The 25,887-nt window shown below is 47.3% G+C and overlaps 1 protein-coding gene across 1 annotated transcript; it reads left to right on the top strand.

The window, feature by feature from the left end:
* Window positions 1-23,593: 23,593 nt before the first annotated feature.
* On the top strand, window positions 23,594-25,139 carry LOC137836915 (uncharacterized). The gene is made up of 3 exons (XM_068645714.1): window positions 23,594-23,809; window positions 23,906-24,232; window positions 24,363-25,139. Exons 1-3 carry the CDS (start codon window positions 23,594-23,596, stop codon window positions 25,137-25,139), a joined length of 1,320 nt encoding a protein of 439 aa, XP_068501815.1.
* The last annotated feature ends 748 nt before the right edge of the window (window positions 25,140-25,887 follow it).

Here is a 25,887-nt window from a genome sequence, read left to right as displayed (position 1 = left end):
TGCAAATGCTCCTTGGGAAGACATTAGCATGGATTTCATTTTAGGACTTCCTAGGACTGCAAGAGGCCATGACTCTATCTTTGTGGTAGTGGACCGTTTTAGAAAAATGTCCCATTTTATTCCATGCCACAAAGTAGATGATGCTCAAAATATTTCTAAACTCTTCTTTAGAGAAGTGGTGAGACTCCATGGTCTCCCTAGAAGTATAGTGTCCGATAGAGATCCCAAGTTTATCAGCCCCTTTTGGAAAACTCTTTGGGGTGAACTTGGAACAAGACTACAATTTTCAACTTCTTGTCACCCTCAAACGGATGGACAAACCGAAGTAGTCAATAGATCTCTTGGAACTATGCTTAGGGCTATCATGAAGGGCAGCCACAAATCTTGGGATGAGTACCTTCCCCATATTGAGTTTGCTTACAATAGAGTAGTTCACAAGACTACTAATGCTTCTCCTTTTGAAGTAGTATATGGCTTTAATCCTCTCACACCCATGGATTTGATACCTCTTCCAAATCCACAAGATTTTGTGCATAAGGAAGGCGTAATCAAAGCTGATTTTGTAAAGAAAATGCATGAGAAGATTAAACTCCAAATACAACAACAAAATGAAAAGTACACAAAATACAACAATAAAGGGAAGAGAGAAATACTTTTTGAGGAAGGAGACTTAGTTTGGCTTCACCTTCGCAAAGATAGATTTCCAACTCAAAGGAAGTCCAAACTAAGTCCCTGAGGAGATGGACCTTTCCAAGTTCTCAAGCGAGTCAACAACAATGCCTATAAATTGGACCTACCTCTTGAATATGGAGTACATGACACTTTTAATGTAATTGATCTTTCTCCATTTGTAGGTACCAATGACGATGACGAGCTGGATTTGAGGACAAATCCTTTCCAAGGGGGAGGGGATGATGGAGGAGGGCCAAGCACATCTAGCCATGGGAGCCAAAGCCCACACCATGAAGAGCGTCTAGACCAAGGAGAGCGTCTAGCTCCAAGGAATGAGCGTCTAGACCGTGAAGAAGGAAAGCGTCTACCCATGGAGCGTCTAGGTGTGCCATTAGACCGTCTAGGTCCTTTCACAAGATCAATGGCCAAGCATGTACAAGCACAAGTGGAAGAGGCCACGGATGGAAGAGAGAAAGCCTTGTATATGTTGCATCAAGGCCCAATAGGGGTATTTAGTAGATAGGGTAGTGTAGAAAGTATTTTGAAATGAAACCTTCTAGAACTTTGCTAGGTGTGACCGGTCATGGCACATGGCATAGCTTTGCATTTCATTTGGTTTACATTTCATTAAACATTAGCTTATGATTTACGTCCCAAATAGCCTATAAATAGGGAGGCTATCTCATGTATTTGGCAAGTTTATTGTGAGTAATGTTATGCTGCCCATTTGTGCTCAACTTTGCTTCTCCCTAGAATCCTAGGCTTTAAACTTCAATTCCTTCATCTTTTCCCTTGAGCTGGCCGAACCACTCAATACCCCTACTTATCATGCACCTACAAGATCAACACCACTCTTAGGAGGATCTTGCTCACTCTCATACATTGCTTCCGCCCCATACTCTACATTGATTCAAGAAGAACTTCATGAAAATGCCATCAGGCGATATCGAGCTCGGTCAGCAGCTCTCGCTCGAAACGAGTGAAGGGAAGTCGGAGTTTCACCTTCTTGAAAAACGTCGTGTAGAGGAAGCAGAACGACTCGCCACCGCTCGCTTTGTCGTCAGCGCAGATCGGCTCCTCAGGGTGGCAAGGCAGCACGACCATCTTGCTATCATGCTCCTTGTGAAAGGAAAGATTGGACTGGTCCCCTTTCCTTAGTCGGAGTACCACTGTTGCAGAGTTTATCGAAGAAGTTTCTTTCAGCAGTGCCGAGCTGGCCCAGGGGTAAAGTTTTTTATAATCTGGAGTGGGGGCGGAGGCTCCTCCGGCGACCGGTGGAGTAGCCTGAGCCAGGTCAGGGCGAGAGGTGGCAGGCCTCTCAGCCTGGGAAGAAGAAGCACCAGGTGCTCGTGGTGGGTTGTGAGCTTGAGATGAAGGGTTTCGTGACGAGGGAGGAGGATTTGGGGTGATCTTTGAGCGAGCCATCGCGGAAACTGCAAAGGAAAAAGAAAGGGAAAGGTGAGCAGGGTTCGCAGAGGCTGACTCGATCGTGAAAGAAGGGTGAAAAAACGAACGAACGAAGGTTCGTTGTAATGAAGACGAAGCCCTAAGTTACGAGAAGGGAGAAATAGAAGAAACAGCCCACAGCGTATGCACCAGACAGTTAATGGATGATGTGAATCGGTTAAAATGCAGGAAAACTCAGCAGAAGAAGTAAAGGGAGTACCTTTTTATGATCGGAAGAACGATGAAGGAAGTTGAGAATCCAGAAGGTTGAAGAGCGTAGTGGGTTTTTGCAGAAGAAGCTTGAAGCGTTTGAGAAAGCAAAGAGGTGATGGAACAGTAGAAGTGAAATGGGTTTAAGGGTTTTTCGAATGGGTTTTGGAAGCGCAAACGACAGTTAAAGGTAACCGTTGATGAAGCCACGTGTCGAGTGATTGGAAGAGTGTTTGGTGGAGCGTCAGGAAAGCAGAAAGTACAAACGTTTGGAATTCTGCGCCAGCGCCACCTAGATCGGTAGTGACGTGACTCCTTTAGTCTTTTCGCTGGACAAGTCTTCGCTTAAGACTGGGGGGCTTGTGTACCGCCCTGGTAGTCGGGAGTAATGACGTGGCGTCGAGCTATGATGTAGGCGTGCTGGATGGGACACCTGGTTGGCAGAAGGGAAGGAGGTCGGAGGGTTTGCGTAGTCGCCAGTTATTAAGTTGGCGTGCTCCGATCTCCATCATACCTATACCGGCGGTCACCGAGTTGAAGATGAAGTCGCCAGATATGAACCCAGGCGACCAAGTGATTAGAGATCGCCGAAACAAGGACATCACCGAAGATGAAGGCAGATGGACACTTCCCAGCTGGCCAGAGGATGAGGTCGGGGGAAAGTTTACTTGAACGTATACAGTGAAACGGGTAGTACAGATCATGAAGACGGCCGGCGAGACCACAGGGAAGGTGTGTACGAAGGCACCCGAACTCGCTATCCAGAAGAGATCACGCTCCAAGGCAACTATGCACTGAGTAGTATCATGCATAAGTAACTTAGCCAAAGAAGAGTCAGAAGTAGCGCCCAAGTCAAGGATGCTCCAGATGAAGGCACGTGTACAGCTGGATGCGAGCCACGTGTCCAGATGTGTAACTGCCAAGAGAGAGAAAGTGCCCAGGTATATAAGAGTTCCCAACGAACTTCTGAGGTACGTACGTTCAGATTGTTTCTTTACGCTTGCAAGTCTTGAGTACACTGAGAGAGAACTGGTCACGGTTCCTTAGAGTTCTTGAGTTTTACTCTTAAGTAATTGGTGGTTCAGTCGCTGACTTGGGCGTCGGAGCACGATCGGCCGCAGCGGCGCCGTTTCGTCTTTTGTAGGTTCTTGAGGTGGATCGCGGTGAAGGACGGAGGTAAACACGACGCACACGTCGATCCAAGTTTGACGAGGCAAAGCTCCAGCGTTTTGGTCAACAGGCAGGATCAGGACCCAAAACAAACAATCGGTTGTTTCCTCGAATCAATCGGTTGTTTTGGTACTTAACAGTTCAACCATTTTAAAAACAGTTTTCAATCTTTTTCTCAAAACACCTAAGTATAAACAATCGGTTGTTTCGACAAACCAATCGGTTGTTTTAACTTAGTTTGAAAACATTTTACTTTCACAAAGATTGAGATTGCTAATGCTTTAGATTTAATCAAAGGGTGGATTACAACATATAAACTAGCCCAGAACTAAGCTAAACTAGCACAGCAACACCAAGCACAGCAACACCAAGCACAGCAAAGGCTTCAACATCCTTCAAAGGGTTTGGATTCTTCAAAGCTTGAACACCACTTCGTTAAACAATCTCCCCCTATTTGATGAAGACGAATCCCCGATGCTTGTGTTGTACCTGATTAAATATGAAGCAGTTCCTGCAAGATACAGTTTTGAACAAAGCATAAAACTTCTGATATTTGGTTAGCACAGATAAACAATAATAAACTTCAGAACTAAATATCAGAAAATATTACTCATCCCAAACTGTTTTAACAAAACTTAAACATAGCAGAAACACAACATATATCTCCCCCTATTTGTCTTCACAAATAGACTTTAGCATGTATCAAAAACAGATTTAGGAGAGATTATTAAGATCAAGAATACCTAACTCATTTCTTAGGAAGAAAAACCTCTCTTTTGGTAAAGGCTTTGTGAAGATGTCAGCTAACTGCAGTTTGGTCTCCACAAACTTCACTTCACAGTTCCCATTTTGTACATGATCCCTGATGAAATGATGCCTTATCTCAATATGTTTGGTCCTTGAGTGCTGAATCTGATTTTTGGTAAGATTGATAGCACTTGTGTTGTCACACATTAAGGGAACCTTGCTGATTTGTAAACCAAAATCTGCAAGTTGTTGCTTGAGCCATAGAATCTGTGCACAACAGCTTCCAGCAGCAATATACTCAGCCTCATCAGTAGAGAGAGCAACACATGCTTGCTTCTTGCTATGCCATGAGATTAGGCTTGAGCCAAGAAGGTGACAAATGCCACTTATGCTCTTTCTATCTAGCTTGCAACCTGCAAAGTCAGAATCTGAATAACCAATTAAATGTATTGGAGAGTGAGAAGGATACCATAATCCTATAGATGATGTTCCTTTGAGATATTTCAGAATTCTTTTTGCAGCTTTGAAGTGTGACTCTTTAGGATTTGCTTGATATCTTACACATAGACACACCGCAAACATAATGTCCGGCCTACTAGCTGTTAGATAAAGCAAAGATCCAATCAATCCTCTGTATTTTGTTTGATCTACACATTTTCCAGCAGCATCCGCATCCATGTAACAAGTTGATTGGAGTGCTAGCTTCTTTGCAACTCTCCATTTCAAATTTCTTGAGAATCTCCTTGCAATACTTTGATTGACTTAAGAAGATCCCATCCTTTGTTAGCTTAACCTGCAATCCAAGAAAGAAAGATAGTTCTCCCATCATAGACATTTCAAACTCACCTTTCATTGCAGCCACAAATTCTTCACACAATCTATCTTGTGTAGCACCAAAGATGATATCATCAACATAGATTTGCACAAGAATTATTTCTGCATTTGACTTCTTGATGAAGAGAGTCTTGTCTACCATTCCTCTTTCATATCCATGAGATAGCAGAAAGTTGTTAAGCCTTTCATACCATTGCCTTGGAGCTTGTTTCAGTCCATACAAAGCTTTCTTCAACTTGAAGACATGGTTGGGATACTTATGATCTTCAAAGCCCGGTGGTTGATCTACATAAACTTCCTCATTGATGTAGCCATTCAAGAAGGCACTCTTGACATCCATTTGGAAGAGTTTAAAACCACTCATACATGCAAAGGCCAGCAGCAGCCTCACAGCCTCCAATCTAGCAACAGGAGCAAAGGTCTCACCATAATCTATGCCCTCTTCTTGATTGTAGCCTTTGGCAACTAGCTTTGCTTTGTTCCTTGTGATAACACCATCCTCATCTAGCTTGTTCCTGAAAACCCATTTCGAACCAATAATATTCATTTCATTAGTTTTAGGGACAAGAAACCATACCTCATTCCTTGCAAACTGATTTAGCTTTTCATGCATAGCTTCAACCCACTTCTCATCCTTGAGAGCTTCCTTAATTGACTTTGGTTCAATTTGAGAAACAAAAGTTGTGTGCCTGCAGAATTTTGAGATGGAGCTACGTGTGGAGACACCTTCCTTTATCTGCCCTATGATGTTATCCACTGACAGATCTCTAGGAATCCTCCATTCCTTGGGCAGCTCACTCTGTTGCAGAATTTCAATCGGTTGTTTCTGCGAATCAACCGGTTGTTTTTCTACACATATTTCCAGCTTCTCCAAACTGATGCTCTGTTCATCTTCTTCAGCACTGGTCTTTGGGATTTGATTGATTCTACGATCTACCTCATCAAAGACAACGTGAATTGATTCTTCTACAGTCATCAACCTCTTGTTGTATACTCTATATGCATGATTTGTGAGTGAATAACCAATGAAGATACCAAGGTCCGCTTTCTCATCAAACTTTCCCAAGTTTTCTTTTCCATTGTTGAGAACGAAACAGCTGCAGCCAAAGATTTTGAGGTGACTGATGTTGGGCTTCCTTCCATTGAAAAGTTCATATGGAGTTTTCTTCAAAATGGGCCTTATAAGCACCCTATTCATCACATAGCATGAGGTGCTCACTACATCTGCCCAAAAATACTTAGGAAGTGATGATTCACTAAGCATTGTCCTTGCAAGCTCTTCAAGAGACCAGTTCTTCCTTTCTATCACTCCATTCTGTTGTGGTGTTCTTGGAGCAGAGAAATTGTGCAGAATTCCCAACTTCTCTCAGAATTTGCTAAACTTCTCATTCTGAAATTCTCCTCCATGATCACTCCTAATAGAACCTATGTTGCTGTTCTTTGTGTTTTGTAGTCTTCTTGCTAGCTTTTTGAATGCAGCAAAGGCATCACTCTTTGATTCCAAGAAAAGAGTCCAAGTGTACCTAGAAAAGTCATCAACAATAACAAGAGCATAATAATTTCCACCAAGACTCATAGTTCTAGAGGGTCCAAAGAGATCCATGTGAAGAAGTTCAAGAGGTCTCAAAGATGAAACAACATTTTTAATTTTGAAAGAACTTTTCACTTGTTTCCCTTTTTGGCATGCTTCACAAATGTGATCCCTCTCAAACTTGAGTTTTGGCAACCCAATCACAAGATCTTTTGAAATAAGCTTGTTCAAATGATTCATGTGAATATGAGAAATTCTTCTATGCCAAAGCCAAGATTCATCTTGCTTGGATAGAAGACATCCAATTGAACATGGTGAAGAGATATCTAGAAGATACACATTATTAACTCTCTTACCTACCAACATTACCTCTTTGGTGTTAGGTAGACATATTTCACATGTGTTTGTCTTGAACATCACTTGATACCCCTTGTCACATAGTTGGCTAATGCTCAACAGATTATGCTTTAGGCCTTCTACATAAAGCACATCATGGATTACCAAGATGTCTTTCTCTCCTATGGATCCTCTCCCAAGAATCCTTCCTTTGTTGTTGTCTCCATAGGTGACATGACCTTCTTGCTTAAAGGAGATACTCAGGAACTTTGATTTGTCCCCTGTCATGTGCTTGGAACATCCACTATCCAAGTACCATAGTTGCTTGCTCTCCTCCAAGATTTCCTACAAAAGAGATTTTCAAGTACAAAGATTTGGTCCCCTTATGAATGTGGGTCCATCTGGTTTATACTCATCAATTAAAGCTTTATTTCTCTTAGGAATCCACTTCATAAGACCATTAGGAACAACATGTTTTCTGATTTTACAGAACCTCACAGAATGACCTCTTTTCATGCAATAAAAGCATGTAACAATCGGTTGTTTCGATGGTCCAATCGATTGTTTTTCTGGCATTTTCGAAAATGATTTTGAAAATCTATCTTGTTTGTTTTTGTGGATTAAAACCCAATCCAGATTTTCCAAAAACACAGTTTTAAGATGCTAGAACACTCTCAAAGTTGGATTGGCCTTTAGAAAGCTTATCCACTGTTTTAACAAGATAGTGGACCTTCTTTTCAAGATTTTCACAATTTTCACAAACTAGAGTATCACACTTGCAAGAAGAGTTTTTGTAAATGATTTCCAGATTTTCAAAATCTGTTTTTGAATGTTCTAAATCCTCTTTTAGTGCCTTTACTCTGTTTTCAAGCCAGCTGTTCTTTTCTTTTAACCGATTGTTCAAGAGAGCCAATCGGTTGGCTTCTTCATGTGTTTCTTGAAAGGCTTGAAGTAATTGACCATAATTTTCAGAGTTTGAGGAGTTTGATGAACTTACACTACTTGAGTCATCCTCCCTTCTGGCCATGAAGCAAAGATTGAGGCTTTTCTTATTTTGCCTTCTTTTCCTTCTTGCTTGACTCCTTGTCATTGCTTCCTTTGGTTCATGAGCAGCCTTGAGTGTATCCCACATATCCTTACCAGTTTTGCACTTTGATATCCTGAAAAATTCATTAGTATCTAGTGCAAAAGCTATAATGTTTTGAGCAGACCGATCAAGTTGGGTCATCTTACATTCATCATTTGTCCATTTAGACAAAGGTTTTGCAATAAAAGAATTATCCTTTTTGAACTTTGGAATGTAATGACCATTCTCAATTGAATCCCAAATTGTTTGATCAATAGATTCAATAAAGATTTTCATTCTTGCTTCCCAAAACATATAATTCAATCCACAGAATAAAGGTGGTTTGTAGATTGAAGCACCTTCCTCAAAAGATAATTTTCCAGCCATAGAAAAAAGATTTTTAGGATCAACTTGAATAACTTTCAAGAACCAAGCTCTTGATGCCAATTGTTAGAATAAATGGCTTTAAACTAGAGGGGGGGGGGTGAATTGTTTAAAGCAGATTTTCGTAAACTTTTAAAACAAGAATGAATTTATCTCAGGAAACAATTGATTCAGAAATTCAGTTCGCCAAAACAGCAAGCAAAAGCTGCAGTACCAGAAAAACAATCGGTTGTGATCCTGCCTGTTGACCAGAATGTTGGAACCTTCCTCGTCAAAGGATCGACGTGTGCACCGCTTCGAACCTCCGTCCTTCTTCAAGATCCACCTCAAGAACCTGCAAAAGAACAGAGCGGTGCCGCTGCGGCCGATCGCACTCCAACGCCCAAGTCAGTGACCGAACCACCAAATACTAAGAGCAAGAACACTCAAGAAATCTCAAGGAACCGTGCAATGTTCTCTCTCACAGTAAGCTCTAGAACTCGCAAGCGTAAAGAGTATAATCTGAACGTGCGTACCTCAGAAAGTTCGTTGAGAACTCTTATATACCTGGTCACTTTCTCTCTCCTGGCAGTTACAGACCTGGACACGTGGCTCGCATCCAGTCGTACACGTGCCATCATCTGGAGCCTCCTTGACTTGGGCGCTGCTTCTGACTCTCTTTTTGGCTAAGTTATTTATGCATGGTACTGCCCAGTGCATAGCTAACTTGGGAGTGCAATCTCTACTGGAACTGGCGAGTTAGGGTGCTCTCGTACACCTTCCCTGTGGTTTCGCCGGCCACCTTCCTAATCTGCACCACTTTTATCTCTGGCGATGTGCTTGCTCTGGCGATCTCCAATCGCTTTGTCGCCTGAGTTTACATCTGGCGACTTCACCTTCTACTGGGCGATCGCCTGGTATGCTGGAGATCGGAACACGCCAACTTAATAACTGGCGACTTCACGAGCCACCCGACTTCCTCCCCTTCTGTCAACTTGGCGCCTTGTCAACACGCCTACACTGTAGCTTGGTGCCACGTCATCACTTCCGACTACCAGGACGGTACACAAGCCCCCTAGTCTTAAGCGAAGACTTGTCCAGCGAAAAGACTGAAAGAGTCACGTCAACACCGACCTACGTGGCACTGACGCAGAATTCCAAGCGGTTGTACTTTCTGCTTCTCTGACGCTCCACCAAACCCCTCACCCATCGCTCGACACGTGGCTTCATCAACGGTTACCTTCAGTTACCGTTTGCGCTTCCCAAACCCATTTCGAAAAACCCTTAAACCCATTTTTCACTCCACTGTTCCATCACTTTTCTTCGTATTCGCAAATGCTCTAACTTCCTTCTGCAAAAAAGCTCTCGACGTTCTTCAACACTCTGAATCACCAGCATCCTTCATCGTCTTCCTGATCATCAAAAGGTACCTCCTTTCCTTCTTCTGCTAGTTTTTCCTGCATTTTAACCGATTCGCATCATCCTGTAACTGTCTGGTGCATACGTTGTGGGTTGCTTTTTCCATTTCTCCTTCTACGTAACTTAGGGCTTCGTCAATCGTCGCAACGAACCTACGTTCGTTCGTTTTTCACCTTTCTTCCATGATCGAGTCAGCCTCTGTGACCCCTGACCATTTTTCCTTTTCTTCTTCCTTTGCAGCTGCAACAATGGCTCGCACAAAGATCACCCCGAATCCTCCTCCTTCATCACGAAACCCCTCTTCACAAGCACACGACCCACCGCGAGTACGTGGCGCTTCATCTTCCCAGGCTGAGAGGCCTGCACCTTCCCGCCCCAACCTGGCCCAGGCTACTCCGCCTGTCACCGGAGGAGCCTCCGTCCCCCCACCGGACTTCAAAAAACTGTATCCCTGGGCCAACTCGACCCTGTTGAGGGAAACGTCTTCTGTGAACACTGCTGGAGCAGTTCTGCGGTTGACGAAGGGGGATGAACCTCATCAACCATTCCACAAGGAGCACGATGAGAAGATGTCAGTGCTACCTTGCCCCTCCGATTTGCCAGTTTGCGCCGACGACAAAGCGAGCAACGATGGGCCCTTCTGCTTTGTCTACACAACTCTATTCAAGAAGGTGAAACTCAGGTTTCCCTTCACCCGCTTTGAGAGGGAGCTTCTTACTGAGCTCAACATCGCCGCCGCCCAGCTTCATCCCAACAGCTGGGCGTTCGTGCGAGCGTTCCAAGTGATGTGCGACCATCTGGGGTTGCCAGCATCTGTAGATGTATTTTTGTTTCTCTTCGAAGCCAAGCACCCAGGAGACCGCCTGTGGGTAAGCTTGAATGGGATTGCTGGGAGATCAATCCTCTCCATCTTCCAGCAATCCTATAAAGACTGGAAGGGAAAGTTCGTCCAAGTGCGCCCCAACGACAAGGACACTTCCCTACTCGACGGCTTCCCCTTGTACTGGGTAAACAAGGGGAGCAAAGAGTCCAAGAGCTGCTTCAGGAGACCCAGAAGTCCTGATAGCATGGGTGCATTGGACAGGGATCTCTGCTTCTTTTGGAAGAGTGTGGCGGATGCCAACATCACCTTCCTCACCACCACCCTGATCTGCTTCGAATTCTTCGAGGACCAACTCGAAATTCGAATAGGTTAGAACATTCAAGTTCTTGTTTTAATACTTGCTTCTGTTAACTGTTTCTGGGCGTCTTGTGCGTTGTGCGCAAGACTTTGGTTTTATTTTTCTGCACCCTTCATCTGTTTTGCTGTGTATACTGCCTTATGCATTTATCTTCTCTCTGAACTAACCCATGCATTTTTGCTCTATGCAGATAACATGTTGGGCCAGGGCAAACTTGCTGAATTAAGGACGCTCGCCCGACTCCACGGGTTGGCAACGGGTTCTCAAACAGTGCCAAACTCTGTGGTGGAGATCGCCGCCGCACAGGGCCGATCGCCACCCAAGGGTCCAGCACCTTCCGATGCCCAACCTGCCGCCCAACGCAAAAAACTTGTCCTCAAAAGGCCCAAGAGGAAAGCCCCCCAGGTGATCCACGAGGAGGAAGAGGAGGACGACGAGGCCACTGAAGATGGCCTTGTCACAAAGAGGAAGAGGGTGGCACCTTCTTCACCACCTGCACCACCCCCTCTTCCCACATCAACGCCGCCATCTACGCCTACTCCACCTCCATCATCGCCACCCCCACAAGCTCCTGTTTCGCCAGTCCAAGCCATTCCATTGGCAACTGCAGCACCCGCGGTTGAGGCCGCCGAAGACAATTTCTTGGAGGACCCCCCGAGCGCCTCCACACCGTATGTATCAGCTGGAGGGGGTCCTCCTTCAAATACTTCAGCCGCAGACATTGCTCCGATCGGGGATGAGGTTGCCCATACCTCTCCAATCCTGATTACCGAATCCCCGACGTCGCCACCACGCCCAGAAGCGCCTACTGAAGAACCAACCAAAGAAGGTGGCGACGAAAACCAACAACAGGCCCACCCAGCACCTCTACAAGCAGCAAACCTCCCTCTCGAGGTCACGAGGATGTGGGAGCCTTTATCTGCCAAGCTGAAGACGATAGCAGAAGACATCCCCGCCATCATAACTAGAGCTGTGCAGAGCTCCACCAGGAAGCTCCAGGACGACCTCTTCAACCTTAAAACTGAGAACAGCACCATGAAGGTTGAGGTGGAGAAGTTGTCCTTCAATCTGACACTCGCGGAGATTGAGCACTCCCGAGTAGAAGATGCGATGAGCACCGAGCTCCGGTTGGCGCGCAAGGAGGCCACCGACCTCCGCCATAAGGTGCAGCAACTGGCTCAAGAAAAGATTGAACTAGAGAGCAAGATTGTGCCTTATCGCGTTAAGGTGGCTGACTTGGAAGCTTCGATAAAAACTGACGCCGCCAAGGTGAAAAAACTGGAGCAGAGGTCTGCTGATCGGGAGATCTTCCTTGGTAAGGTGGAGAAGGCGAGGGACGACGCCATTGCTGAGCTTGCCGAGGCCAACAAAGAGAAAGGGAAGATCACTGCTGAACTGGGCCAAGTGCAAGCAGAATCCAAGAAGGTTGCTGAAGACCTTCTCCAGGCTCAAGAGATCAACGAAAAACTCAAGAAGCAAGTCGAAGAGCTGGAGCAGCAGAATAAGGGGCTGAAGGAACAAATTGAAGGACTCCAGAAGCAGATTGAAGATCTTAATATGAGTTCTGCCCAAATTCTGGCTGCTGGATTCGCTGCTGCACGGGAACAGTTGGCATGCTTGTTCCCCGACCTGGATCTCAGCATGGTGTCCTTAAACAACGAGGTGGTGGATGGGAAGGTGGTTCCCGTCGAAGACTGATCAATTTCCCCTCATCCACCACCTTTATGCTTTTTCTTTGTATGCAGTTGTAATGAACTTTCTTCTTTTTCTTTTTACGCACCTCAAATTGATATTTACTTTAATGACATTGCCTTTGTATTTCTTCTTGTAACTTCCTTGGCTGCTTTAATTTCCCTTGCGCAATTCACTTCAGAGAAATAACTTAGCAATTTTGTAGGCCCGATCTTGCACTTAACTGTTTCGAACCATTTCAACTTCAAGCAATAATAATCACTTTAACAACTCGTAATCTTAAGGCAATTAACCTTAGCGTAAAATCATTCTTCAAGCAACGAACTTCAACTCAACCACTGGCTTGAAACATTTCTTCACCCGATCTGCTTTATCAAAACGGGTCTTTTAACTTTCTCGCCACTGCTTGAACTTTTCCTGGTCGCCAAAGACTCTTGGCGATATCAGCTTCTTTCTGGCTTCATGCCTTGGCCATTGCTCTTTTATCTGGGGGTAGAGGCGCCTTTCGGATCCTTCTCTACCTTCCTGAACTTCAGAACAAAAGGTCGGGTGGCTAGGCGTTCTCTTCGAACCTACCTTAGCCACCTTCCAAACTTCGTCCACCCTTAACACCGTACCTGAACTCGTTCGAGACGAGAAGGATTTTATCTTGCCTGAACTCGTTCGAGACGAGAAGGTCTTTTACTTGCCTGAACTCGCTCATAGGCGAGAAGGTCTTTTACTTGCCTCTACATTGCCCCGGGGGTTACATCTTCTCGCCCCCAGAAACACTGAGGACTTTTCACTGGTGCCTCTACATTGCCCCAAGGGTTACATCTCCTCGCCCCCAGAAACACTGAGGACTTTTCGCTCTTTCTCGCCTGCACTCGCTCGGCGGCGAGGAGGTCTTTAACTCGCCTCAGGACGCGCGAGGGCGTTGAGGTCTTTTGGCTGGTGCCTCCGATCGCCGAAAGACGATGAGGACTTAAAACTTTAACTGGTGCCTCTGATCGCCGAAAGACGATGAGGACTTAAAACTTTTTTAGAAAGCATGCAATATATCTTTAACTTGCCTTAAGCCACATACAAGTGACAAGGTCTTTCTTCAAAACTTTCTGAAGACAACAGGCACGCAATCTAAAACAACTTGTACTTCGAAAACTTCTCTTTATTGGGTGGCCTCATTAAAAACCCTCCTTAGGGAAAAAAGAGTGCCCCCTTCAAACTGTTTTAACAGAGACATTGCAATATAACTTCGTGTTTGTCTTTACTTACAAGGCTTCTTAACTGTAATACAACTTCAGGTGCGAGGCGTTCCAAGTGCGAGGAATCGCCCCTCCTTCCAATGTCTCTAAGCGGTAGGCGTCGTTCCCGAGCGCCTCGGTTATTCTGAACGGCCCTGTCCACTTGGGCGACAGTTTATTCTCCATCTCGTACTGGTGGGCTTTTCTCATCACCAGGTCGCCTTCTCTAAACTGTCTCGGCATCACCTTCGAGTTGTATCTTCGTTCGATCCTTCTCTTCACTGCTTCGGCCTTCAATCTCGCCTCTTCCCTGACCTCATCCAGTAGATCCAGGTTCAGCCTTCTCTCTTCATTCGAGTCTTCCTCTACAAAGTTCTGGAATCTCGGCGAGCTCTCCTGGATTTCTACTGGGATCATTGCATCACACCCATAGACCAAGCTGAACGGGGTCTCATGGGTTCCTGACTGCTCTGTGGTGTGGTACGCCCAGACTATACGGGGTACCTCCTCAGCCCAGCTTCCTTTGGCTTTCTCTAGCCTTCTCTTCAAACCTCTCAGCAACACCCGATTAGCTGACTCCACCTGGCCATTCGTCTGAGGGTGTTCGACGGACGCAAACACTTGTTGAATTCCCACCCCTTCGCACAGTTTCTTCAACAAGTGGCTTGCAAACTGAGTCCCATTGTCTGACACCAGGCGCTTGGGCACTCCAAACCGGCACACAATATTCTTCCACACGAAACCTTCGATCTTGTGTGCGGTGATCTGGGCCACTGGCTCTGCTTCGATCCACTTGGTGAAATACTCAATCGCCACCACCAAGTACTTCATCTGCCTGATCGCCAGCGGAAATGGTCCCAGGATGTCGATTCCCCAAGTGTGAAACGGCCAAGGGCTGTAGATCGACTTCAACTCCTCGGGAGGCGCCTTGTGCCAATCGGCGTGCTGTTGGCACTGTTTGCAACACTGGGCATACTTCTTGCAATCTTCTCTCATCGATGGCCAGTAATACCCTGCACGGAGAGTCCTTGCGGCCAGAGCTCGGCCCCCGACGTGGCTTCCGCATATACCTTCGTGGAGCTCTGCCATGATTCTCGTGCACTTCTCGCCATGTACACACTCAAGGAGTGGGTGAGTGAACCCAAACCTGTACAGATCGCCATCAATCAACGTGTACTTGCTAGAATTTTTCTTTACCTTCCTAGCCTCTATCGGATCCAGCGGGAGAAGGCCATCTGCCAGACATCGCTTGTATTGTGTTATCCAGGTGTCTGGCTCATGGATAGCGCAGACTTGCGTCATGTTTACCTTCTCTCCTCGACATGCTCTAATTCTCGGCGATCTCAAAGTTTCTTGCGTCAGGGACTTATGGCTTCTCGCTGCTTTCTCCGTCGACTTGCTTATCTGAAGAACCAGGTGATCTGCTACAAATGTTCTCGGCGTCTTCAGAGTCTCTTGAATTACTGTCCTCTGCCTACCCCCCTTGCCTGAACTGGCGAGCTTAGCCAGCAAGTCAGCTCGGGCATTCTGCTCTCTGGCACATGCACCACTTCAAAGGAGGCAAAGGAACTCTTCAATTCCTGCACATACTCCAAATAGGCCGCCATTTGTGGATCTTTAGCCTGGAACTCGCCTGTTACTTGCCCTGTGACTAGCAGCGAGTCACTCTTAGCCAATAGCACCCTGGCTCCCATCTCCTTGGCCAGCAAAATCCCGGCGATCAGCGCCTCATATTCTGCTTGATTGTTACTAGCTTTGAAGGCAAATCTCAAAGATTGTTCGATCAGCACGCCGTTGGGTCCTTCCAAAATGACTCCAGCACCGCTACCCTGCTGGTTCGACGATCCATCCACCGAGAGTACCCAACGGAAATCGTCCCCTTCAACTCGCGTCGCCTCAGATGAGAGCTCAACCAAGAAATCTGCAAAGATATTGATCGGGCCTCGGGGCTCATATTTAATATCAAACTCTAACAATTCTACTGCCCACTTCACCATCCTTCCTGCAACGTCAGGCTTCTTCAAGACCTTCTGGATGGGCAGGTCAGTCATCACCAGAACGGTGAAGCTATGGAAATAGTGGCGCAACCTCCTCGCCGAAAATACCACAGCCAGCGCAGCCTTTTCCAGGGCCTGATATCTCGTTTCGGGGCCCTGCAACACCTTACTCACAAAATAAATAGGCTTTTGAGCCTGATCTTGATCCTGGGCGAGCACCGCACTCACCGCCCTCTCAGTTACAGCAAAATACAACCTGAGAGGGGTTCCCACCAGCGGTTTACACAAGACCGGCGGGCTCGCCAGATATTCCTTCAGCTTGACGAAGGCTTCCTCGCACTCCTTCGTCCATGCAAACTTGTTATTGCGCCTCAAGCACTGAAAATAGGGATGGCCCTTTTCTCCGCTAGCTGACACGAAGCGAGATAGGGCTGCCATCCGACCTGTTAGCTGTTGAACTTCCTTCACCGTAGCTGGGCTCCTCATCGGCAAGATGGCGGCACACTTATCAGGGTTGGCCTCTATGCCTCTTTCAGTCAGGAGGAAACCCAAAAACTTTCCAGCCTCCACGCCGAAAATGCATTTCTCTGGATTAAGCTTTAATCTGAACTTGGCGATCGTCGTGAACAATTCTTCCAAGTCTGCAACGTGCTTGCTCTTTTCCGACGAGGTCACGACCATGTCATCGACGTACGCTTGCACGTTCCTTCCCAGCATCGGTGCAAGCACTCGATCCATCAGCCTCTGGTACGTGGCCCCCGCGTTCTTCAGCCCAAACGGCATCACCTTGTAGCAGTAGCACGATCTCTCCGTCATGAAGGCTATCTTCTCTTCATCCATGGGATGCATCTTAATCTGATTATATCCTGAGAAGGCATCCAGGAAGCTCAACAGCTTACACCCTGCAGCACTATCCACCAGGGCGTCTATGCTTGGTAAAGGATACGAATCCTTTGGGCAAGCCTTGTTCAGGTCAGTGAAATCGACGCACATGCGCCATTTCCCGTTACTCTTCTTCACCAGCACGACATTTGCCAACCATTCAGGGTACTGAACTTCCCTGATGTGGCCTGCAGCAAGGAGTTTTTGGGTTTCGTCCCTGATCGCCTGCCTCCTCTCTTCGTTGAACTTTCTTCTTCTCTGTCGCACTGGTCTCACCAAGTTGTCCATCGCCAGATGATGGCACAAGAAGTCGGGATCGATCCCGGGCATGTCCGAAGCGGACCATGCAAACACGTCCAGATGCCGCTCAATCACCTTGGCGATCTGGTCCTGGAGCTCAACCTCCAGGGATCTTCCCAGCTTGAAGATCTTTCCCCCGATTTCTCTCTCGAGCCACTGCTCGACGGGTTTTGGTCTGGTTTCTCTGGCGATCACCGCCCTGGCGATTCCCAGCTCTCTCGCTTCCTCAGGGCGATTCCTTGCCTCTTCCTTCTCCAGACCAGCATTCCCCTCCCCCAGCTCAGCGTCTACCATCTCCACGTCCCTTCCGGCGACCTCTTCTGTTACCGTAGGTCTGGGCTTCACACCAGGAGGCGGGGTGGTTGTTACGTAACTCACCGATCTCTTGTTTTTCAAGCTATTCTCATAGCACTTCTTCGCTTCCTTCTGATCGGACTTGATGGTGATAACCACCCCCTCCATGGACGGCAACTTCACCTTCATGTGCCGGGTCGACGGTATGGCACCTATCCTGTTGAGCGTGGGTCTTCCCAACAGGATGTTGTATGCTGAAGGAGCGTTTACAACGAGGTATTTGATTTTCTCCGTTCTTGAACCCGCCACATCTGTAAACGTTGTCCTCAACTCTATGTACCCCCTGACCTCCACTTGGTCACCAGCGAACCCATACAAACACCCTCCATAGGGCCTCAGCTGGTCAAGGGGCAGATCCAACTGCGTGAAAGTCGGCTAGAACATCACATCTGCCGAGCTTCCTTGGTCCACCAGCATCCTGTGGACCTTTCTTCCTGCCGTTATCAACGAAATTACTATAGGATTGTTGTCATGAGGCACAACATCCCAGAGATCTTGCTTGGTGAATGTAATATCCACTTCTGGCGAGTGGTCTTCAAACATGTCCACCGTCATCACAGACCTCGCGTACCTCTTCCTCTGTGATGCGGTGCATCCACCTCCTGAGAAACCCCCTGCAATGGTGTGGATTTCTCCGTGCGTGGGCATCTCGTGCTGCTGAGCTGCAGCACCTGCTGGTTGGGAGCTCGACGCGCCCCCCGTCCTTCTGTCCAGCAAATAGTCATTTAGGAACCCGCTCTTTACCAAATCGTCGAGCTGGTATCCTAATGCTAAGCACGAGTCCATTGTATGGCCAAAGCCCTGGTGAAACTCACACCAGGCGTCTGGCTTTGGTCCCAGCACCTTGTCGCCCACTTTTTCTGGCGCTTTCAACCTAGCGGATATGTTGGGAATGGCGATCAGATCCGCCAATCCCATGACAAACTTGTGCTTAGGCGGGCAATTGTATTCCCGGCGTGCTGGTTGCTGGCGCCCTTGGCCCCTGCCCTTGTTCTTCCTTGGATCATAAGGATGGCGAGTCCTCTGATCCCTCCTGGCCGCCGCTGTCTCCAGCACCCTCTGCGACTGGATCCTGGTCTGGGCGCGTGGCCTAGCGGGAGCCACGCTTCCTCTCTTCTCGGCGACTTCGCTCTCGTCGGCGATGTGGGCCACCGCAAGTCGCCTAACCTCAGCAAACGTGGCGGGGTGTGCCCTGATCAACGGCTCGCAGAATGGTCCCGGCAACACGCCCTTCTTGAATGCGTAGACCAGCATTTCTTCATCTTTGGCCGGCGATCTGACCATCTGCGCCCCAAAGCGATTCAGGTAGTCCCTGAGGGACTCTCCCTGATATTGCCTTATATCAAACAAATCATAAGACACCCTGGGCGGTGCCTTATTCACAATGTACTGCTCGACAAAAATCTTCGAGAACTGTTGGAAACTGGTTATGTGACCGTTAGGCAGGCTCACAAACCATTCCAGCGCCGTTCCCTGGAGCGTGCTCACGAACATCTTGCAGTACACTGCGTCTGATCCCCCTGACAGCATCATATGCGTATGGAACGTGGTGAGGTGAGCTTCGGGATCCTCCACGCCGGTGAAAACAGCCTTAACCGGAACCACGCTTGTAGGAATAGGCGTGTCAGTAATCGCCTGAACAAAAGGCATAGGAAAAACACGAGGTGGCGACGACGGCGCAACCTCTTTAGCAGTAGAACGCCCTTGCTGCTCCTGAAGGGCTTGACGCAGCTCCTCAGTCACCTTGCTAAGCTCATCATTCTTGGCGCGAGAGGCGACCAGGTCCTCATGCATTCTCGCCTGTTCTATGCGCGAGGCTTCCACAGTTGCCTGCAACGAACGCATCATCTCTGCCATCTGCGCCATGGTCATGGCGGCGGCGCCTTCAGCAGCGACGGGCGCAACCGGACTTGAACGATTGCTTCTCATTTTTCTCATGAAACTTAGCGAATCACATAATGCAGCGAACAACACTTACTTCAGCTACGATCGATTCAGCGATCAATCGGAAAGAACTGCGCGACACTCTGCAAGAAACTCAAGAACACCGCGAACCTCCAAAGAAACCAAACGAGCGAAAGAACTCAAACTCCACCAAACAAATCGCACGTAAACAGCAGAAAACTTCACTTCACCGAACAAAAATCCAAACGAACGGTGGAAAATGCGAAAACACCGAACAAATCTAAAGCTAACAGCAAATTACGGTTGCACCAGCACACAACCACACAGAAAATCACGAAAACCTGCAAGAACTCACGCTGTGGATGGGAACAGGTTTTACACGGCACCACGGTGGGCGCCTGATGATCCTGCCTGTTGACCAGAACGTTGGAACCTGCCTCGTCAAAGGATCGACGTGTGCACCGCTTCGAACCTCCGTCCTTCTTCAAGATCCACCTCAAGAACCTGCAAAAGAACAGAGCGGTGCCGCTGCGGCCGATCGCACTCCAACGCCCAAGTCAGTGACCGAACCACCAAATACTAAGAGCAAGAACACTCAAGAAATCTCAAGGAACCGTGCAATGTTCTCTCTCACAGTAAGCTCTAGAACTCGCAAGCGTAAAGAGTATAATCTGAACATGCGTACCTCAGAAAGTTCGTTGAGAACTCTTATATACCTGGTCACTTTCTCTCTCCTGGCAGTTACAGACCTGGACACGTGGCTCGCATCCAGTCGTACACGTGCCATCATCTGGAGCCTCCTTGACTTGGGCGCTGCTTCTGACTCTCTTTTTGGCTAAGTTATTTATGCATGGTACTGCCCAGTGCATAGCTAACTTGGGAGTGCAATCTCTACTGGAACTGGCGAGTTAGGGTGCTCTCGTACACCTTCCCTGTGGTCTCGCCGGCCGCCTTCCTAATCTGCACCACTTTTATCTCTGGCGATGTGCTTGCTCTGGCGATCTCCAATCGCTTTGTCGCCTGAGTTTACATCTGGCGACTTCACCTTCTACTGGGCGATCGCCTGGTATGCTGGAGATCGGAACACGCCAACTTAATAACTGGCGACTTCACGAGCCCCCCGACTTCCTCCCCTTCTGTGAACCTGGCGCCTTGTCAACACGCCTACACTGTAGCTTGGTGCCACATCATCACTTCCGACTACCAGGACGGTACAGGTTGTTTATACCAGCAAACAACAAATTAAACTGAATTTAAAGAGTTAGAGATAGAGAGATTGTAGACAGTTGTTTATACCGGTTTATTCCAAACCCAGAGCTACATCCAGTCTTCTCAGAAACCCTGAGGAAATCCACTAAGCAACCACACCTTGATCACTTACACAACAACCAAGAGAATGACCTTGAACACCTCAAGAAACACAATCTTCTTGGCCAACACACCTACACCAAGATTGTTGATCTTGATCCCCTCAAGAACACACAGCCAATCTTAGCAAACACAGAAACGAAACTTGTCTTTCAAAGAATACAAGGATTACACTTGTTACAGAAGATAATCTGAAATCAATACTTTGATCAATCACACACTCTTAGCAATCTTAGCTCTTTGAAAAAACTAAAAAACTCTTTGCAAAACTTGTCAAAGATTAATTCTCAAATCTGTTTTTCTGAATTTATTCAAAGATGTAGTTTGTTATCAAATCTTAACAAACTCTTAAATTGCATTAAAAGATTGGTCAAAGCATTTAATAACTGGAGCGTAAGCAGTTAAAACATTTAAAGCGCATTCAAAGCTAAAACAGTTTTTCTGTTATGGTCCCAAAACAAACAATCGGTTGTTTCCTCGAATCAAACGATTGTTTTGGTACTTAACAGTTCAACCATTTTAAAAACAGTTTTCAATCTTTTTCTCAAAACACCTAAGTATAAATAATCGGTTGTTTCGACAACCCAATCGGTTGTTTTAACTTAGTTTGAAAACATTTTACTTTACAAAGATTGAGATTGCTAATGCTTTAGATTTAATCAAAGGGTGGATTACAACATATAAACTAGCCCAGAACTAAGCTAAACCAGCACAACAAAGGCTTCAACATCCTTCAAAGATTGCTAATGCCTGTGCGTACAGTGGGTCCGCGAGCAAACAACTATAGTGTGTGTGTAAAACTGAGTCTGGATCCCCGTCTTAAACGTCTAAAGCCTCTTTTAAACGTCTAAAGCATTCAAAGTGTCTTAAAGCTCATTTAAAGCGTCTTAAAGCGCACTTAAAGCACTTAGAAACGTTTGACGCGTTTAAAACATTCAAAGCATTTAAAGCGTTTAAAGTGCTTTAAAGCGTTCAAAAGGTAAACTGAATAAAAACGTACCTTAGCAATCTTTCAGGGAAACTTATATACCTTGATGTTTCAATGCTTACTGCGATGTGTTCTTCTGACTTGATCACTATTCTACGTGGAGGGCCTTACAACGCTGTAACCCAACTTAGGGATATTCCATCGTGTAAGTCCTCCTTCTTCGGAGTGCATCTGGCGCAAGGGGTGACTTTCTGGGTGCCAACTTATGCGCCCCAGCCTCTAGTCACTCGCCCTGGGAGTGTATCTACCTTCCTCTCGTACCACGCACATGGTTCGCCCCTAGGCGTGGCACTCTCATGGGTCGTATCTATCACAGGGGTCTCCCAGAGGTGGCGTGGGTACTTCACAAGTCAGGTTACTCCTGACTGGTACTGGGAATATGGCCTTGAAGCCACCTTTCTCTTCTCTTTATTACTGTTATGAGATAACGGGGCACGAGGCCTCTCGTGGTGTCGCCCCCTCCACGGTCTTTCCTACCCGTGGGTATCGGGGGGTGACACCGTCGATGTCTCAAATTGGCAACGCCTCAACCTGGCGATGCCTAAACCCGGCGACGCCTTATCCTGGCGACGCCTTAACTTGGTGACGCCTTAAGCGGTCTGTACCGTCCCGTCCCCGGGCGTTAACCAAAGGTCAGAGTCAACGCATGGAGGGACCCCTCAAGGGACCCAAGGAAGAGAATTCTACAGGTTGACCGCTCGAGTCATCGCCTCGGTGAGGCGTCGCCTAAGTGAGGCGTCGCCCAAGAGAGGCATCGCCCAGAAGAGGCATCGCCCGAGAGAGGCGTCGCCCGATAGAGGCGTCGCTCGATAGAGACATTGCCGAGTAAAGACATCGCCAGAGAGGCTTCGAGCCTCGACCATACAGAACAGTAGTAAGGAGAAGAGAAAGGTGGCTTCAAGGCCATAGGTCTAGCACCAGAAGGGGGTATCCTGACTTGTGAGGTATCCACGCCACTGCTGGGAGACCCTGGTACAGATACGACCCATGAGAGGGCCATGACTAGGGGAGAACCACGTGCGTGGTACGAGAGCAAGGTAGATACGCCCCCAGGGTGAGTGACTAGTGATTGGGAAGCATGGGTTGGCACCCAGAAAGTCAGCTCACGTGCCAGAGAGTACTTCGAAGGGAAGCTCACACAATAGAATAACCCTAAGTTGGGTTGCGGCGCTGTGGGACCCTCTGCACAAAATAAACGGTCAAGTCAGAAGGCCACGTGGCAATGCACACGTGCCCATTAAAGGTTTCAGTGAAAGTTTGCTAAGGTACGCGCTAATTTAAGATTACGTATCAAATGTTTCAGGGGACATTTTTATACGCTTTCAATGCACTTTAGCGTGCTTTAAATGCTTGATGTGTATAAAAAGGAACCTTGGGACATTTGAAAGGGATCAGAATTTTAACCTAATACACACAGATACACAGAGCAAACCCTAGTTGTCTTCGCGGCGCACTCACAGTGAGCACAAGGCAAGTAGGGCAACACAGTTCTAGTTACACAGTTTCAGTCATTCAGTACAGTTTTTTTCGACCACCTCTCAAGGGTGTGTCCCCTTTTGATGTTTCTCGCTAGCTGACTTGATCGTCGGAGTGCAAACGGCCGCGAGGGCGCCCCTTTGTTCACTTCTTTCAGGTACTCACCGACGGAGCAAGACGAAGGTGCCCTAGCTCGCAGGGACAAGCCACGCGCAAAGACAATCCTGGTCAACCGGCGGGAACATTTGGCGCCCACCGTGGGGCCGATATAAAACATCAGTCCCACCACACAAGTTTTCCAGTTCCAGTTCTCAAGACCTAGGCAAGTTAAGAGGGTTTTCAGAAAGCCATGACCACGAGACCTGCACGCACTAGGAGTGAAGAGATGACCATGCAACAACTCATGGGCATGATGCAAGGGCTGTAGGAAGCAATGGCAGCATCGAAAGCGGAGCAAGAGCGCATGCAGGCGGATCTCGCATCTTCTCAGGCGAGAAACGATGAGCTCCACCGTGCCAACGAGGAACTACGCCGTGGTTGGCGTGATGTAGACGAACCTGAGGCTGCCACCCCACCTAGAGAATTCACAACACCATTCTCGCAGGCAATCTTAGAGTCTGCAATCCCCAACATGTTCACAGGGCCCAAGGTAACCTTCACAGGGATGGAGGATCTTGAGGCGCACCTCACTGCGTTCCACACACAGATGATGCTGGTTGGCGGTTCTGATGCCGTGAGATGCAAGCTCTTTATGAGCATTCTGACTGGGATGGCCATGGATTGGTTCATCAGCCTCCCAGAGGGTCACATTACGTCTTTCGCACAACTCTCACGACTATTCAGAGAGCAGTATTTAGCCAACAGGGCCCCAACCCCAGTTTCGTATGACCTTTTCGACGTAAAGCAATACCAAGGGGAAACACTGAAGGAGTACATAAGCCGCTTCGGGGCACAGGTTGTGAAGGTGGGTACCACAGACGAGCCCATGATCGTGTACGCATTTAGGAAGGGTGTGTGTCCTGGATCTTTTAGCAAATCGCTCAACCGCAGCCGCCCCAAAACTTTTGCTGAAGTGAGGCGTTGACAGGTTGAGGCCACCGGTGAAGTCTGACAAAATACTGGGGCCTCACAAGGAATCATGGTGCGAATTCCACGAGGCGTTTGGGCACCATATTAATAACTGCTTGGTGCTGGGCTATCAGTTGGACGAGCTTGTGAAGAATGGTTTCTTGAAAGATTATCTCGTTGGGTCCACCACGACCACAGTCCCGGCAACGCCAGAGGAAGGTCAAGCGCATGAAGTCCCAACTCATGAAGAAGTGCACACCATCTCTGTCGGCTTTTCTGGAGGAGGGCCCACTGCATCTCAACGGAAGAAATATGTGAGGTCAGTGAGTACGGTTGCAGAGGAATTTCCAGACAACCCATGGGAGTCAGATCTCGTTTTCACAAGGGCTGACCTGCGGGATGTGGTCCCACACGACAATGACCCAGTGGTCATTTCAGTAGTCACGGCAGGAAGGAAGGTGCATAGGGTTCTCGTCGATCAGGGCAGTTCCGCAGATGTCATGTTTTGGTCAACTTTCAACAAGCTACAGTTGTCCCCTGATCTTTTGAGACCCTATACTGGATGCTTGTATGGGTTTGCAGATAATCCAGTAGAGGTACGAGGCTACTTGGAGCTGAGGACAACGTTCACTGATGGAGCAGCATCACGCACCGAGAACATCCGGTACTTGGTGGTCAACGCCAACTCAGCCTACAACATTTTGTTAGGCAGACCTGCTTTGAATAGATTGTGGGCGGTGTCCTCCACGCGCCTCATGAAGATGAAGCTACCAGATCTTAGTGGTAAGGTAATTATGATCAAGTCGGATCAAGAAGAAGCCCGTAAGTGCTATGAAAATAGCCTAAAGACAAAGAGAGGCGTGGTCATGGTGATTGAGCGACCTTTCACTTCAAATTCACAAATGGAGTGATGGCATTTTCATGTGTTCTACTTGAATCAAAGTAGAAAATAAGGTGCGGAAGCAATGGGTGAGATGATCAAGACCCTCCTAGGAGTTGTGTTGGCCTTGTAGGTGCATGATGAGTATGGTGTTTGAGTGGTTCGGCCAGCTCAAGGGAGAAGGTGAAAGGATTGAAGTTTAGAGCCTAGATTTCTAGGAGAAGTAAAGCTTGTGCACAAAAATGGCAGCATAACCTTACTCAATTAAACTTGAAAATACAAGGTGTAGGCTCCTCCTTTTATAGGCTAAGGAGGACCATAATGCAACCCTAATGCTAGCCAAATGAAATGTAAATGTGAAGCACATGGGTGCACATGGCACATGGGTGCACAAATGAGCACATGGGGAGGGGTGTGTCTAGTTTTTATGCTCACCCCCTCCATGGGCTTTCTAGATCGGCCTTGGTAAATTTAGAGGTTTTTTTAGAAACTCTAAGTTTACCTAGGTTGGTGTTTTAGGTGCAAAAATTAATTCTAAGAAAATTACAAATAAAGTTCCTATGCTAATTTTGACAAGAAATTAAAGTCTACTCTACACTAGAGTTTATGGCATTTGAACATGTAAAAGAACGTCTTCTTGGATCCTCTTGGCCATAACTCTATGGTTGGCCCAAATCTACCCTTTGGTGGGCTTGCATGTGGGCTTGTGCTTGGGCCTCTTCCATCATCCCCTCCCTCTTGAAAAGGATTTGTCCTCAAATCCATTGCTTCTTCTTCTT

This window comes from Phaseolus vulgaris, chromosome 11, assembly GCF_000499845.2.
Source record: "Phaseolus vulgaris cultivar G19833 chromosome 11, P. vulgaris v2.0, whole genome shotgun sequence".
Taxonomy (NCBI): domain Eukaryota; kingdom Viridiplantae; phylum Streptophyta; class Magnoliopsida; order Fabales; family Fabaceae; genus Phaseolus; species Phaseolus vulgaris.
Note: the sequence above shows the minus strand (reverse complement) of the source record. Positions and strands in the feature narration are given on the sequence as shown.